The 18397-nt window shown below is 34.5% G+C and overlaps 1 protein-coding gene across 1 annotated transcript; it reads right to left on the bottom strand.

Annotated features, from left to right (window-relative positions):
* Window positions 1-1065: 1065 nt before the first annotated feature.
* LOC144437036 (neuronal acetylcholine receptor subunit alpha-9-like) lies at window positions 1066-16854 on the bottom strand. Its single transcript, XM_078125904.1, has 7 exons — window positions 16788-16854; window positions 9436-9581; window positions 8156-8200; window positions 6034-6143; window positions 3864-4072; window positions 2134-2460; window positions 1066-1631 (listed from the first exon to the last, which is right to left on the bottom strand). The coding sequence occupies exons 1-7, from the start codon at window positions 16852-16854 to the stop codon at window positions 1066-1068; spliced, it is 1470 nt and encodes a 489-aa protein (XP_077982030.1).
* Window positions 16855-18397: the final 1543 nt, after the last annotated feature.

Below are 18397 nucleotides of genomic sequence, written 5' to 3'. Positions count from 1 at the left end.
AGTGAATTACTTACTATTGGTTGTGGTGTGAGTCAGAGGATTGAGTCTTATAAGAGTAAAGGGGGAACAGCGTGGCAAGACATGAGTGATAATGTGATTGAGTGGAGATGTTCACCTCAATTAGTCATGAGGTTGTCAGTTGTGCGTTCACCTAGTCTTTCGGAGTTCTGGCCTTCAGCTCAGCAAATTGCATTCAACTGTAGGCATTGATTTAACATAAATACAAACTCTTTGTGATGATATTAGAGGTAAAGAACAATTTGAAATGCCTTTAAAAACTATCAATATGAAGAGATCTTACTACAGAAAAATTCACTGTGTCTAGTGGAATTCAAAGTCAGGACCCCCTGGCTACTAATCTTGAGTTCTAACAAGTACGTCACACAGAGGCATTGTTAAAAATGTTTTCCATTGAAATATTTGAACAGGGGAGGGTCATATTTTAGAGACAGGAAATTGAAAGAGGGTCAATTTTTAGCACAACGGGTTGGGGTCACATTTTATGCCGCAGACCGGGCTTGATTCCCCCAGCCCTCCCCCTTGTAATTACTGAAGGCTCCCTAATTTGTATATGTTCTCACGCCGATAAGTCATATACTACTACTTGAACTATAGACGTCTCTCTCCAACGTCTATGCTTTAATAGAAAAGGAATTCGTAATAATTTTAATATACAATATCGTGCTGATAAACATTTAAAATCTGCTTTGGATTACCTGCCTCCCCCACCCCCACCCCATCCCCCACCCCGGCCCATCTTCAGTCAAAAAAAAAGTTAATAATAAGAGAAATTGCATTTTACTATTTTTTTTCTCGTGATTCACATCCCATCATCCCTTCATGAGGCTAAGATCTCTAAATTTCCTTTTCTAGCTGGCTTATTTTTGTTAAAATATAATGTTACGTTAGGGTAATCATTAATAACTACTAATTTTTAGGCAAGATGTTACAGTGACGTATGTGAATTGTGACGTCATTAGTCGAACACTACATATATATTGTGTGATATACCTCTGAAGAATCAAGCTACTTCCAATAGTTTTCATGTAACACGGGTTTACACAGTTACGTAACTGGAATATTAATCGATATATAGACTCCTGTTGAGATAGTTCCAATCATGTAGATGATCATAAAGATACGATCAACCACTGAAGCTACTTGTTTCCACTCATTGTGTAACACATCTTTTTTATCCTGGTCTTCAAATCTAGCTGTGATGCTTTTCATTTCCCTTAGTATGTGTCTCATAACTGTGTACTGTTCATTAGATGTTGGGTTCATTAATTTCTCGCCATGATTGGCATTGTTTGTACTGTCATCTCTTCTCCTCAATTTGCCGCCAAATTTGATTCCATTTATCGGAGATTCGCGTTCATCATCTGAATAAGGTATAAACTCAGACATAGTAGCGTCCCTCTTTCGAAATTTTCGGCGACTTCTCCGGAAATTTTCGTTGAAGGCTGGTGGTTTACGCACAAGGAGAAACCTTTGCATGTGTCCAAGGACTACTTTCTTAACCCAACGTGGAACTGGTTTACTAGTGGGACCCCTAAAGTGTAGATTCAGTACAAGTACAGTCATCACAAGGGATAACGATACCAGTACCATTGTTGCCGCATAATATTGCCCTGAAAATAAACAATATAATTCCATCAATCTTTTCGTTTTATATGTTACAAGCTTCCATGTGATAAACCTAGTCTCTGAACGTCTGAAAGTTTATGAAAATCTCCATCTTATAATAAAACACCAAACTATATGCTGACATCGTGACGTTGAGGTCAACGATCTTAGAGTACAACAAAGTGAGACAATACATAAAATTCATCTGTTCATGAATTTCTCAATAGTTTGTTTGTTTGTTTGTTTGTTTGTTTTGTGTTTGTTTGTTTGTTTTGTGTGTTTTTTTGGTGGGGGTGTTTGTTTTTTTTTGAATTGTTGGTTGGTTGGTTGGTTGGTTGGTTGGTTGGTTGGTTGGTGGACCTTATCTGTATTCCATCTCTGGGCCATTGATGTTTTACCCTGTTGCTTTAATAATCATATCCTCGGGGCGTATTAGTCTTGACTATTTACTTCGAAATTGATAAAAGTCCGTTAAGGCTGAATGGAATTTCTAAAAAGGCAAATTACCTATGATTGGAACTTCACTTGACGGTGGCATGGTTTCTGCTATGAGGAGCAAGAACACCGTTAATGACAGTAGCGACGTTATGCCAAGACTAATCTTTTCACCAGAGTCAGCCGGTAGGAAGAAGTTAAGCATCGTTATAATTGAAATTAATATACAAGGCATAATGAGGTTGAATATATAATATTGAGATCTTCGTCTGAATAGTATCATATAGGAGACGTCAGTGTATGGGATACCAGGTGCATCGGGATAGAATTCAACGTGACCTTCAGATAATAGGTCTTCCATTTCCCACTCTCCGTCACTCTTAAAGACTGATCGGTCACCTGTGAATTCAAAGAGTAAAAGACGGGGTAAACTTCATGGACAACTTAGTGACCTTAAAAACATGACATGTCACAGCAGTCAAGATGACGTAATTTGTTTAGGGAGCAGGTATATACGTAGTTTTATCTGTGAACGGCTAAATATTACCAGGTTTGACTACGTGTAGTGATGTATTTATGAATGACGTAATATTGCCAGGTAGGACTTCATGCACTGATTTATTTATTGATGACGTAATATCATCCTATAGGAACACGCGCTATCTAGTATGAATGCCGTAATATTGCCACACTCATGACTCACAGTGTGTGTGCAATCGTCATATGCTCGTTCCCAACCGTTTAACAACTTGTATATCAATATTTTACCACGGATACGTTGAGCTCTCGTCCATTCAGAACAAGACTTATATATACTGATCCCGGGGATACTGATACGATGTACCCCAACCCCAACCCCAACCCCCACTGTGACGCCAACCAATCCCACCAACTCTCAAAGGCGAGTGCTTTTTTTGGCGAGTGTCGTATGTCACAAATGGTAGATAAATCCTACGGTGAGAGAGGGTGAGTTTGGTGTTGCTTAATTATTGTCACCCGAAGCATTTAGGAGCATTTAGGCCTTCTGTTTGAATTAATAGAATAATGAGAATAATAAAAACACCATTTAACGAATACCACCAGCTTTTCACTATCGATATTCAAATGGAGAATGACGTGCTTAAGGATGAAATATCTACACGTCAATTACCCAGGAGGCTTTGCACTGATATCTAACTATGACATCTCGATTTTACACTGATATCTAACAGTGAGATCTCACTTGTCTAACGGTGTGATCAATTTAGCTTCAAATTGTAACGAGAGGTGTTATGACAAATACTTCGTCAAATTACTTGAGTGTTATTTCTCGTTCTTGAAAGCCTATATTAAAATCTATTTTTCACGTTTTTACTTTTTGCACACCTACCTGTCATCTGTATTCAGACGAGGATTACATTTCATAATATTCCTATATTTCTTTCAACAGATTCTAAAGTTTTATTTGTTATTGACTAAACCTTTATCCTTTTATCATTCAATTAATATATATATATATATATATATATATATATATATATATATATATATATATATATATATATATATATATATATATATTATACGAACTATACTTTAATGCCATATAAATACACGTTGAGATAATATATACGTCGTTTATATAACGTGCATAGTAGTCCTACTCAAAGGCGTGGATATCGATCACGCTCTCAGGAGACACACAATTTTCACAAATCAATTCACAAATTCAACTTGTAGCCACATATTTCTAAATATAATTTAAAAATATATTGTGTTTTAAGTCTCTTTTTAAACGAAAATAGTGTTGATAGATCACCTACCTGTACCATTTAAAGCAACTTCTTTTCCATTGTATTGCCATGGACCAAATTTCATAGGACATTGTTGGCGGTCGAAAGGAAATAGCCGCACACCAATTTTACAGTAGCTGACGAAAATAACAGGCGAAGCCCAGTGTACTAGACCCGTATATTCTAAGACTATTACTTGTCCGTCACCTTTAAGAAAACTTTCGTACTTGTCAGCAGCACTGGGAAATGGAAAACAAAATAGAACAGAAGAAGTGTCATGGTAACGAAATGGAATGACTATGACAACACAAATTACATGTTTACAAATATGCTTTTATATCAACTTGAAAACCATTCTTTATACGCCATAACGGGGTTTGAATAATTTGAGTCAATGCCCTGCGTTGAAACGATCAAATAATGTAAAGTTTCCCTATAAATAATAAAAATGGGCGAAGTAGTTAAGTGTGTAAATCTGGTTCTGGAACAGTTAACAGTAACCTATTCTTTGACAGAACCTCGTGACCTCTGACTTTTTCGTTGACAATCAAAAGTACTTAGAATTCTCGTCCATTGGGAGACGTAATCTTGGTTGCAATAGTGGTTTACTAATGGACATACAAATACAGGTGTTGCTTCTGCTAAAGTATAAAGTCACTCAATGTGTACACATATAATAGTATCATTATGCACAAACACGCTACGAAAGCAACCATTTAAAACATATTGCGTGTGATACTAATACTAAAATAACGAATATTGCTTTCTATCAAATGAATTTTACCAGGTTCTTATATTATGGCTGTATTCAAATACATGATATAGCAACGATTATGTACGTTAAAATCAGATTTCAAATTCGTTTTTCTGAACTTTATCAACATCCGGGTAATGTCATAAAGTAGAATTATCCAAAAAGTTGCAGACTTTGTTCGTAACACTACAGTGAAAATTTCTATGGTCATGTGAAGGCCATGTGTCGGCCGTGTGAATAAATTTCATAAAGTAAGTGCAGTTACTCTGTGAATTATTTGCAAATCAGATATAAAACTTTATTTCCTAATTATTTCGATCAGTAATACGTGTTTACGACCCTAGATAGTAAAAGCTCACGTGATGTAGCGATTACTGGACTTTTCCGCTTCACAACCAAAATCTGTAATAAAACTCGTAACCTAGTAGAGTGGTCATATAGTTTATTCATTCTCCACGGCGCCTCAACCACATTATTGAAAAACAAATTATATTATGACATGAACTGCAGAACATCATCACTGGGGGAAGTCATTGAACGGATACAAAATTGACGTAAACAATCAGAATAAAATTGAAGTATTTCACTCTCGGCGAGGAGCTTATCATTTAAATTACTACCGCTCTCCCAACGCATACACCTCATTTTCATTTGATCCTCTGCTCGCGTAAGATTTTGAATAATTTATGTCATAAATTTCTACTTGTGGAAATTTCCATTGAGTATTGATACATTCAATTCGAAATTGTAATCTGGAATGACACTGTAATATTGAGTTCAGGTTGTTATTATCAATAAGTAAAACAGTGTTCATTCGTTCATAAACTTCATAAAGTTGTTACCAAGCAACTAATATCTGATACATCAGAATGCAAAATTTATCATTTATATCGTTAAGCCACCACTTTTGACAACCTGTAGGAGCATTAACGGTAGTCAAAGTTTCGTGTTAGTTTCATGTTAAGCACTTATCCTAGAATCCAGTAGTGCAGAGATATTTGGTTCTTGCATTTTCTCTATGCTTGACATATTTCGCTATAATGGTCGTATATTAAGATGAACTAAACACCCACTAAGAATTTGCGCCTGTGTTCAGGCCAAGGATTTATAAAAGCAATAAGTCAAATCGAAATGCCAGGCGTAAGGGAAAGGGGAAAGGCAAAAGTCCCCACATAAATGGATTCTAGGCTAGTTTCACATCACAGCATATGGACGAAATTATAGGTACCACATACTATAGCAATAATCCAAGTGTTCAGTGTGCAGCACAGGATAACGTCATTGATCCGTTATCGTTTTGAATACATAATGTTCACATGAAATGTCATGAACGTACTATTATCAAAAACTTACTAGAATATATTCTACATACACCGATTGTGTACACCACCGATCATCCCAATATAAAACGATAGATGTATGATTGTCAATATAGCAATGACTTACTTATCATAAAGCGTCAAGTCAGGCGACCATAGTCGGTCTGCTGGTATCTTGATGTTACTGATGTTATTGTAATCTTCTGATGACCAAACCATGAATTCATCATACCATTCCTACATGAAAACAACAACATAAAATAGAAAACCATATTATATATAACACTGTAAAGAAATACGTCATTTTACTAAGACTCTAAAGGAACTTCTGTGCAAGATGTTGGTCGATTTGCTTAAGTAACAATCACTACAACTACAACCCAGTAAATGAGTGACCACTATAAATACATTTTTGCATATTTTCGTTATTTATAGTCAGAAAGTATAAGCGTGTTCTATTACATTCCCTAGTTTCAGAAATTCGTCTTCTCCTCTCTTCAAAGACTTAGGTCTTCTTGATATGTATACACTTCATACACCTGAGTGTAGGAAATTTCTTTTTTGATTTGTACGATAGAAATGTCCCCATCATCTAAACGATTAGTTTCGGACTATAGATTACAGCAGATACACAAGGTCTCAACTGCGCCGACATTTACAAAATCCTAACACACACATACGCCAGACAGTTTTCAATTTCGTTTTCAGATGTATAAACTTTTGAAGTCTCACATCAAAACATCTGTCTAGAAAAGCATTAATTCAGGGAATGTTTTTGACATATTTTTGTAGTTTGTAAGACAATGTATGTATGTATGTATGTATGTATGTATGTATGTATGTATGTATGTATGCATGCATGCATGCGAATGCATGCATGCATGCATGCATGCATGTATGCATGTATGTATGTATGCATGTATGTGTGTGTGTATGTATGTACATTGTATGTATGTATGTATGTATGTATGTATGTATATGTGTGTATAACGCCGATACGTATATATGTGTCTCTTTATCTATCTCTATGTCTGTGTATGTTACCTGAATGTTACAAATATAAACATAAGCAACAATTATGTTTGATTTTTCAAATTATTATGTCATAATCAATAACATGAGACAATCAAATTAAAATTTAATGAAGTCAATTACCCTTAAGTGATGACGTCATATCATATATAAAACATTTCAAAATGTAAACAAAGGAACACTTCAATCTGTCCATAAAGGGACGTGGTCAACAAACCATTGTATATCTATATGCTAACATTATCCCACTTACTAAAGTGTACTTAATCACAATTTGTTACAGATGGAACTCCCATTTATCATCAGAAATAATTCATCAACTATTCAATAAAATATTCTGTTAATATTAAAAGGATATTTTATCAAATCGTTAAGCCAATTTGTTGACATCATGTTTAAGGGATCAAACCACGGCACATAATGATTAAGTGTGATTAGACATATCAACAGTAACTCGTAGTAATTCGTTATTATTTATTCCAATAGTCCTAACAGCTCTGCGTTCAAAACAAATGTGAAAAGATCAATGACACCAGCTTGAGTACTTGTATTTCACGTTAACAAATGCGACTTGTCAGAAAGTTATCATTACATAGCTTCCAATGGTGTATCAGCTGCATGCTTCTTTACATTGCCATTGTATTTTAAAATGTGTAACAAACTTTTTTGAACTTCCTCACTTATTCAAGTGTTACAATTAAAACTGCGCATATAAATCATTTGACTTGCATCAACATACACCAACCTGGCGTATTAATATTTGTTTATTTTTAACAATAACACACAAACCTGGTGTCATGTTAACCAATCACTCTCAACACACACCACACACATTCACACCACACACACGCGCGCGCACGCACACACACACACACACACACACACACACACACACACAGACAAACAAACAAACAAACAAACAAAAAAACAAACAATCAAACAAACAAACAGAAACGTACCAAGTACACCTCAAACACGATGACACGTTCGTTCTAATTCAAAAACAAAGAAACCGAGCTTGATTTAAACATACCAAAAATTATGCACAATATAAATTGCCACTGCTCCATATCTTGGAACTTCAGAATATCTATTTCATGCAATGATAAGGGTTAACGGCATTCTACCTTTCATCGATATAATGTAACAGACAGTGGACTGATTTCAAATAGTAGTGTACAATTGGTAATAAAATATAGCAATGACGTCATACTTACCAATGTCAACCATACATTGGTTTTTAATGTTTGTTTCCTTTCGTCCTGTAACAGATATAGCATACACTTAGAATTAGGAATTCAGTAGAACAATATGACATACAATTACATACTTAAATGATAAAACGTAACGGTCTATGTATACATTAACTGTCAGCTGTGCCTACAAAGTTGGCTTCTATGAATTTAACTCATCCACTAACGTCAAGACCTCTGTTCGAAGACATCATATTCACCTTTTTTCCAATTATATGCTGAGATTGCTTTTGCCGTAATAATTTAGGTTAAAATGTTTCAAAAACTTAAAATTAATTCATTTGTTGGTATGATTACTATTATAATAGAACTAGTGTATATGTTCCCATGGCATTATAGCAATTAGTTGATACATACACGTATTGTGTTGGAGTGTGTAGCCAGTGCATTTAGTATTATAGCAAGTTGATATATTTACGGTTACAGTTGTATAGATATGTTGTTTTATAACATATAGTGTTCATATAGCCTTCAGTGATTGGCTTAGATCGTACCATGTGGTATGGACTAGTGGCCCATAGTGACCGCCATTTGCATATAGGAACACTATTCGCGTTCAATTTTCCCTAGGGCAATGTCCATGTAGTGTAAAAGTTTTATCAGGGATTTACTTTGACTATAATAGAAAGTGTGTACCTGAAAATATTGTTTGTTAAAAACACTTATTGCCTTGCCTTATTCGTGCTCTATTTACTAAAGCTGAACGCCTCGTGAAATAGTTGCTTCATAACAGCCTTCGTTGTAACAGATGTCTACTAGTGCCCTAATAGCCAGGCAATAAGTGTATAACAGTCCTTGGGGTAACAGATGTCTACTAGTGCCCTAATAGCCAGGCAATAAGTGTATAACAGCCCTCGTGGTAACATATGTCTACTAGTGCCCTAATAGCCAGGCAATACGTGTATAATAGTTTCTGGTTCCATATTTCGTCATGGTAGTAACGACGAATCTAATGTCAATTGATTTGACATTTTGTATAGAGATAGTATGCTACTAAGTCTGGATTGTTACCTTCTATAAATTTCATTACCATGGTAAGTTCACATTTAGAATCATTCATAATTAGAACAGCAAGATGATATTAAAGGTTCAGTTTAATACATATCTCAAATGAACGATTTGCCTTTAATATATCTTGATCTTAATCCACTAATTGCCATTTAGTTGTCTTAAATCACAAAGCCCGGACAGAGTTCTTTAAAGGCTTTGATGGAGTGCATGAAATGAGGGTGTATTTGACTAACCATGTCCAGCACTTGAGAAACAAACAATTTCATACTGACGTCAGTCGTTGTGGTTTTGTTAATTACTGGCCTGATGACTGCATCATAGCGGTCTTCATCGAATAAATATGAAATCAGACGTTTGTGATCCTTCGTTGTCAGGGATTCTGAAATAGAAATATACATATAGATATATAATCCTATACTCATATACATATACATATACATACACATACCCATACCCATACCCATACCCATACCCATATACATATACATACGCATATACATATACATATACATATACATATACATATACATATACATATACATACACATACACATATACATATATATATATACATATACATACACACACACACACATATATATATATATATATATATATATATATATATATATATATATATATATATATATATATATATATATATATATATATATACACAAACACATTACTATGCATGTGATAAATACATATATACTATAATTGTGAAAATTACCAAATCTGCAAATATGTAGTGATGTACCATTAAGTGCTGTTTTTGTATAAATTGCATGGTTCCGATTACGCTCAATTTTAGATATTTTTTTTTTTCTGTGAGTGTCTAGTTCAAATTTTCCATTGTTTTCCAAATGGTCGCTGTGTTGTTTATTTATTCCTATCAGATGTATAGCCATTACAGATTGGAAGAACATTTTTATTTTGTCTGTTTAAGTTAATGTCAGTTTCCGCATCCACTATTTCTCGTAAGACTTCACAATTATTGCGATTTTATTATTTTTCTCTCGAATACGTAAAATAAAGGTTAGGGTCTAATGATATAACATGATAGCCACAATACCTTCACAGGCAAAATAATGATACAAGCATGCAGTAATTGTTGGTGTGATTGTATGTACAATCCAAAAAGATAACTTTAAACCATCTAGAGTTACAGCAGCATTAATTGAGTCATGGCTACACTTTCTTTCAAGTGGAACAGATTCGACACTGATTTATCTTAGCAGTATTTCTTTACGCTCTGGGGACTAAGAAAAGTCGTCAGACGTTTACATCCCTTGAAACAACGTCTACACAGTGCTGAATCGAGCTTTGAGAGCAAACAGGAATCTCATATAATAATGCCTCGTCCCGTTGTATAGCAGGCCTCTTCGAATTTGCCAATTTTTACATATTCAAGAGGGGTCGCTTATCTTACTTTCTAGGCCCCCCAAGGCATGAAGATTATGTTTAATTTGCTTCACCTTCGTTTTCCGTGGAGAGCTGATTGGGTAATAACTGTACCAAACTAGGTTTTGTCGAATTCATATTGTATTTTTTAGAAGATCTTCTTTAGTCTTGCATTGAATTGCATAGTACGATGTTTGTAAAATTGGAAGATGGAAAGGTCGTATAAAGCCTTTAGAGACATCGAAAGACATAACACTTACAGGTAGCGAAGAAACTTAGAGATGTATTTCTACTCCTAATGTTATATGATTAAGAGCTGGGGCTAATGGCATTACGGTGCAATGTCACGTTCATGTAGGGTTTTAAATTAAGTTCACGACTTAATCATAAGTGTATGTGTAGTTCGCCGTACTCTTCCTTTTTCTTTTATTTCCAAATGTAGAGGTGTGATCTTTGTAGTTTCACGGTTCCCATTAACACCTGACTGGCATTGAAAGATGTACTACAAACGTAAAAATAACATCAGTAAAATAATTGCTACGTGTCACATCGGTGTGAATCAAGACACGCCAAGTCTGTCGCAAGACCCCGTTAAGGTCACAAATATACTGGGCTCAGGTGTAGACAAACAATTTTGATGAGTAAATTTGCAGAGTAAAGATCCAATTAACAAAACATGGTGAACATGGTAACTGTTCGTCTGATTCGTACCGACCGTGCCATAGAATCTATACCTCTGGGAGTTTTACTTTGAATCTCAGAAAGTCGCAGGTGTCTTCTGATGTTGTAAGAAGTGTATTGTTTTATACTAACATTTTAGTGTTATTTGACAAAACAATGAAAACACAAGCAATTCGAGTAGCCGCTATTGAAAAGTTATCGAAATATATACCACCATGCATTTCTCTTTTTAGAACCAGTTGTTATAGAACTTCATTTTAAGGGTATTCAAAATATACGATGATACAAAAAAAATAAAAATAATCGAAATAGAATAGTAATGGTTACTCAATAACTATAATGACGAAATGATGGTCATATAACTTTTGCTAAACATCAATTATTATAGAACTACATTTTGAATGCTAATCAATACCTACAGTGACGTAAGAATTAGAATTCTTTTTCAATTGCTACTCAATACAGTGACGTAATGAATGAGATAGAATTCTATTTCAATGGCTACTCAATACCTACAATGACGTAACAATTGCCATATAACTCTATTAATGCATTTGAAGGGTTGTTCAATACTTACAGTGACGTAAGAAGTGAGATAGAATTCCATTTTAATTGCTATTCAATACCTACAGTGACGTAATAATTGAAATAGAAGCCATTTTAATGACTACTTCAGTCATACATTGACAGTCCTTAGAGCCTAGAGGTGTAAAATAATCAAAATATGTCGTATCAAAATATGTAGGTATGTCGTATCAAAATATGTAGGTATGTCGTATCAAAATATGTAGGTATGTCGTATCAAAATATGTAGGTATGTCGTATCAAAATATGTAGGTATGTCGTATCAAAATATGTAGGTATATCGTATCAAAATATGTAGGTATGTCGTATCACACTATGTAGGTATGTCGTATCAAAATATGTTGGTATGTCGTATCAAAATGTGTAGGTATGTTATCAATAAAAATACAGTAAATACTACAGCAATGTCACAGTGTTTTTTATAGCAGAAAAGTTCACAAATCAACCATGACAGAGAGAAGTAGAAATATTAGTGATTGACAGCCATACGGAAAGTTCATGCATAGTTTATTTCGTTTAGAACAATTTGAGACAGGGTCTATGTGATAGAAAGAAGACGCTGTTTGAATGGAAAATCATACATAACATCGCAGTTAGTTTACTTTCATTGAATGTTTATATGAAATAAGTTATGTTTCAAAGTGAGTCAATTTGTCATCCAATAACTTTGCCATGTGTTCTAGATTTGTGTATGGAGTCGAGCACAGGCAGTAATTTACTCGTTTCTCTTCGTTGCCTATGCAAGGTGTACTCTTGCTACAAATGTAAATGTGTTCAAATGGTGTGGTCTCGTTTGGAATGAAACTTAGTAGTCCTGAACCACAGCGACTATTAGAATTGGCTCCATTCGCTCCTCCCTCCGTAATACGTCATTTCTCAGACATGCGATATCCAATTTCTCTCAAACCTAACACAAAGGTAACATATCATGTGGGACATATTTATGTCACTTTTCTTTTTTACATTTGCAAATTTGACCGAATGGCGGCCATATTTGTGATTAAAATAAACATTTTCTACACAACTCAAAAATTGCAATACACAGAGACTCCATTCAAGTGTCTACCCCCATATTATCAAGTACAATATTTCTTTTCAGGACCTTGCCCTTTGACCTTGATCTTGAGGACCAAATTATCAGCATGCCTATCAAAGACACTTTGTGGTATTCGTTTGTTGCCAATTACTTTAAAATCGTGTTTACAGGTAATGTAGAAGAGAAATATACACAAGCATTACTTTTGGTGCTCATGTCACCTTTTACAGGATGGCGCCCATATTAATAGTCAATATATCGCTGCATAACCCAAAAGCTTTAATGCACAGAGATTCCATTCAAGTGCCATGCCTAACCCATATAATCACTTGCCAGCTTTCTTCTGAGATAATGACCTCTGACTTCTGACCTTGACCTTCAAGGTAGACTATCAAATTTAAGCCATGTTTTGCATATTGGAGACACTTTGTAGCATTTATGTGTGACTGAATAATCTTTTAAAGGTATTACAGATTGTGATTGATGTACACATTACGTTTGGTGCTCGTGTCACGTTTTCCTGACTTACAGCCATATTTGGTGAAAAATCATGATTTACCACATAACTCAAAAACTCAAATACATAAAGACTCTATTCAAGTGTCTACCTCCATATCTTTCTTTTTTAAGACAATGACCTTTGAACTTTAAACAAAATCCATCAATTTCCTTCATATCACGGACACTTTGTAGTACCTATTTGTTTCAATCAATTTCTATTGAATCATGAATATAGAATTTGTATTTGAGGGGGATGTCTTTTAAAAATACTCTTTCTTCTAGGACTCTGGGATTGACTAAGATTCTGTAATAAATTCAAGAAATTAGATCATACATTTTCACATGATAAATTCCAAAATTACATTATAATTACCGAAACCTAATCATAACCATCGGCTGTTGGCTTTAGCCATTCAGAAACAAATAGCAGCGGAAACATACAGATTACGATCTCTAACCACGACAACAGACAGGTAGAGGCACATATATTTCATTTCTTTAAACATACTTATCTTTCTTTCGCATCCCTGATTTGTTTTAAAGAAATATGATAATATAGTAAAGATAGAACTAAAAGAAGGATAAGCTAGAGATTAAAACGTAGAACAAACACAATGCCCTGGATAGTTCTAATGTATAGACCCATGGGTATAAATGTAACTAGACCATTATTCACTATATTTACCACGTACAAAGCACACAATATTCCGCAATGGCAGTTTTATATTCCGTAAATAGTATATTCATAGTGCACATATCTATATTTCTCCTTCTCAGGGGCAAAAATCTGGAATAGCATCCCTGTCAACATAAGATGTATCAATACGCTAAACGAATTTAAGCGATCTTATAAACAATTTCTTCTAGAAGAGTAAATTAAACCACTGTACAATTTATTGTTACCGTATGTTCTTCATAAGTACTATGAACTCCGAGGTACTATGTATTTCCTTTTGCTATATCAATTTGCTGTCAAACATTGTATATAACTATGGTAGGGGACAGGCTTGAATAGCTGTAAGCTAAATCCCGATTCCCCTCTTTACCCACGAAATAGTATTTTTGTATGTGTATCTGTAATGTTCATTTGTGCTTTTGGGTAAATAAACACTATATATATCATATACCTTTAGTCTGAATTTTACACCAACACATGGACGCTTACCATGTCTATTTCCTATAATAATACATCGTGTACCACGAGCCCCACTTCGTGATATTGGTGAATATCAACATTTAGCGAAAATAGTTGTTCCACAAGGCGCCGTTTTATATGAAACACAAAAGGCTGCATTATTTGGTAGAGTACAAAATATTATCAAGTGATTTTAGACGAATTCATTATTTTGAAGATTGTACATTATATCTCCGCAATCACTTTTCATGTAAGTTTGTTGTGGGATTCCTAAGAGTGTTGCCATTCACAGATGAATACAATCTGCTTTGGTTCATGATTATTTGAAAATCTTTGGTATTTTATAGTGTTTTATTTTTCCACGTAAACGTTTAGTTGTAACTCTCCATGCATCTATTCAAGCCTTTCTCCAAACATAGGAAAATAACCGCTCATCCATATTTCACCATATTTCACCACTCCAGATTGATCGTGTAATGAGGCCTTCGTGTTTTGTGGTAATTACAATGCGGTCGTCATATCATTTACCTCTATCAACACAATATATTTGAATGAAAATTACAGCGGTGCTTAAACCAAGGACAAATGAAGGCTAATGAGGGTGCAATTCCGATTACTTGAAAAGTATACACAAACACTAATCACCAACATAAATGTATTTGGAAAGCAGAGATGAGACAATTTCGAATTGTCCCTAATGACCTGCTTGGTATCATTTTTATGATTTTAAACATGCAAACCATGGTATATATTGAACAGAAAATATTGTCATGGGAAAAGAAAGGAAATGGGCAATAGACAGACGAATGTCATCTAATAACGTTCATTGCAATCACCACGCGTAGAAAGCGAACACTGCAACCAGTGATTCCGTATAGCGACTGATGTTTTTCTATATTATCGAAACAGACACGTCACATCAACGTATACATACTTTGACATTACGTATAGAACAATTAACATTAGGGTTATGACAATTATTCAGTTTAAACTGCACCAGATATTAATTATCAGTTATATCAAATGTCCCTATCGGTTTAACATCACTTGTCTGATCTGGGCACAGCTAATTAGATAGTGGTCGACCATGCATGAAATTCATTACAATCAATGTTTGAAGTTGACTTGAACAATGCTGTTTTTTTTCTTCGCAATAATTTAAATATAACTGCGTGGTGCTTTAGTGTACAACTGTAAATGTGCCATTATGGTTAAGGGAAATGTAACAAGAATGTCATCTATTTATTTAAGAGCAACCATAAAAATGTCATACAGTACGTCCCGATCAAATAATACGTTGAATCACTGAACAGCTTTCACTTACTCTTGAGGCATTCAGTTGTTTACGTAAACCATAGACCCTGTTGGTGTAGGGTCTATGCGTAAACACAATTACAAAAGACGTTGCTGTAAGAATGCCTTGATTATTCATGATGGCCTACACTATGATTAGTACTATTAAAAAACATGACTATTTGAAGAAAATCACAACCCTTTGAACAATTGATGGAAATAATTACTACAAGTCTTGGCATTATTTTATAACAATGGCTATATTTCGTATCACTTTTATTGCCATAGCTGTATATTTCACCACTTATACATGTCTTGACTATATTTCACATTAGATATAGACTACGCCATGGCTATATGTCACACCACTTAGGCCAAATAAGAAAGATATTTGGTTCCGGTTACCCGACCCCACCTAGTTTTTCACGCCGACCCTGAACTACGTATTCGAGAAAAATAATAATAAAATCGCGAAAATCGTGATGTCTCTAGACACTAACACATAAAAAATACAATAAAATAAGATAAAAAAATCTACCTACCCCACCTAATTTAAAATTAAATGTAATCGGAACCACACAATTTTTTTTACGTCTTAATGGTTATTGATATATTCCGCACGTGCGTGAGTGAGTGCGTGAGAGTGTATGTATGTATGTATATTGGAGGGATGGGTGGATACATAGATAGATAGATAGATAGATAGATAGATAGATAGATAGATAGATAGATAGATAGATAGATAGATAGATAGATAGATAGATAGATAGATAGATAGATAGATAGATAGATAGATAGATAGATAGATAGATAGATAGATAGATAGATGGATGGATAGTTAGAAACATGTTTGTATTAGGGGATAGAGTAAGTACAAGCTAAGCATGACCTTTCAGATAAGTGTCTTAAATCATACAATACGGATTGCATATTAGTAAATTAGTACATACCTCTGTGTAATGTAAAAAGAATTGTGATGACACAGAAGCAATTGTTTAAGGATTCTCTCCGTTTCATCTTTTTGTCTGTTACTCCGTATTGATGAGCCACTTCTGAAAGGAGAAAGAATGCAAAATCCAATGAATATGACAAGAGGATGTTGACGAGAGTGGTCTGTTTCCCAGCAATAGTATAGGTGAAGTTCACTGACATCTAAAAAGAGGGAAAATATTACACTGCATAGCTCTTGTACAGAGCTTTGCCACTTTTTAGGGATTTCTTTGTTAGATATTTAGCGACAGAACTGAAGAATTGGTAAACATTGTCTATCAAATAAAACAACAATGTATACATCGAAGATATTTCTATTTGTAGGAGTCAAAAGTACCAAGAACGAGTTCTGAATATTAAAATCGTGGCGAACACATGAACATGAGTCAGGAACCTTTACATAGTAGGTTTAAATACACCTGGTGTTTTTAACTTCCCCAAAATTACGTAATTGTGACGTATGTGGCTGATGAACGAGGACATACTGTAATTTATCTAGGTACTGAACTTTTGACCTAAATGAGAGTGATGTTGCCATCGGTCACATAACAGTAGTAACAAAATGGTTTGCTGGTTTGCAATACACTTTGAAGCTGCTACCCTAAGAGAAAGTTATGCGCGCTTCAAGATCTCAAGATACACTTTATTGGTTGGTTGGTTGGTTGGTTGGTTGGCTGGTTGGTTGGATGATTGATTGATTGATTGATTGATTGATTGATTAATTGATTTGATTGATTTGATTGCTTATTGGTTGGTTTGTATGTCCGTCTGTTTATTTGTTTGTTTGTCTGTGTATGTGTGTTTGTCTGTCTGTCTGTTTGTTTGTTTGTTTGTTTGTTTGTTTGTTTGTTTGTTTGTCTGTCTGTCTGTCTGTCTGTCTGCTTGCTTGCTTGCTTGTTTGTTTCTAATGTGCTACCTCTTGTCTAGGGGTAGTTTTCAGAAAATAACAAGTATTGATGATCAAAATCACAGAAATGAAAAGAGTCATAGAAATGTACTAAAAGTAAAACGCCAAACTATCACAGAAATGGTCTAAAAGGGAGTTTTTAAAGTAGCGTGCTTAAATACAACAAGTCTTTGCAATACGAGATTTAAACACGGACTACAGAAGGAAACAAAGTTAAGATTGTGCCTGGAAATGTGCACAAGGAGACAGTTCAACAGTAAGTCCATTACTGAATTGTATAGACTTTCAGAAGAAGGTCACAGTTTACTCCCTAGAAACCATATAACCTGTCAGGGCTAATTGGCACATTTTCTACAAGTGTCGACTTTTAAGTTAAGCTATGAAATCCTCTTTAAATAGTCTGATCTCAACATTGGTAGTTCAACTTTTTAGTTTTGTTAATTTTAATTTAAAAAAAGTCTAAGTACTTTTAACAGGCGAAATAAAACATGACCATCTTTACTCAGCTACTCACAACTATTTTATTTTAAGAATTTTGTGTAATTACTTATCAATTTAGTTTAAAACTACAACTGACACTTTACTTGTCTTGCATTTCTCTAAAACGAAATTGTGCAAATGGAACAATCTGCCAGACATATACCCATACAACTTACATATACC

This window comes from Glandiceps talaboti, chromosome 6 (assembly GCF_964340395.1).
Source record: "Glandiceps talaboti chromosome 6, keGlaTala1.1, whole genome shotgun sequence".
Classification (NCBI taxonomy): domain Eukaryota; kingdom Metazoa; phylum Hemichordata; class Enteropneusta; family Spengelidae; genus Glandiceps; species Glandiceps talaboti.
Note: the sequence above shows the minus strand (reverse complement) of the source record. Positions and strands in the feature narration are given on the sequence as shown.

Excerpts from the sequence above, each read along its gene's own strand:
- LOC144437036 (XM_078125904.1), bottom strand. The coding sequence starts at position 16,854 with ATGAAACGGAGAGAATCCTTAAACAATTGCTTCTGTGTCATCACAATT. Across the intron at positions 8,201-9,435 it reads TTTCTCAAGTGCTGGACATG|GACGAAAGGAAACAAACATT; the intron begins GTTAGTCAAATA and ends TATCTGTTACAG. Across the intron at positions 4,073-6,033 it reads GACTTGACGCTTTATGATAA|TGCTGCTGACAAGTACGAAA; the intron begins GTAAGTCATTGC and ends TCCATTTCCCAG.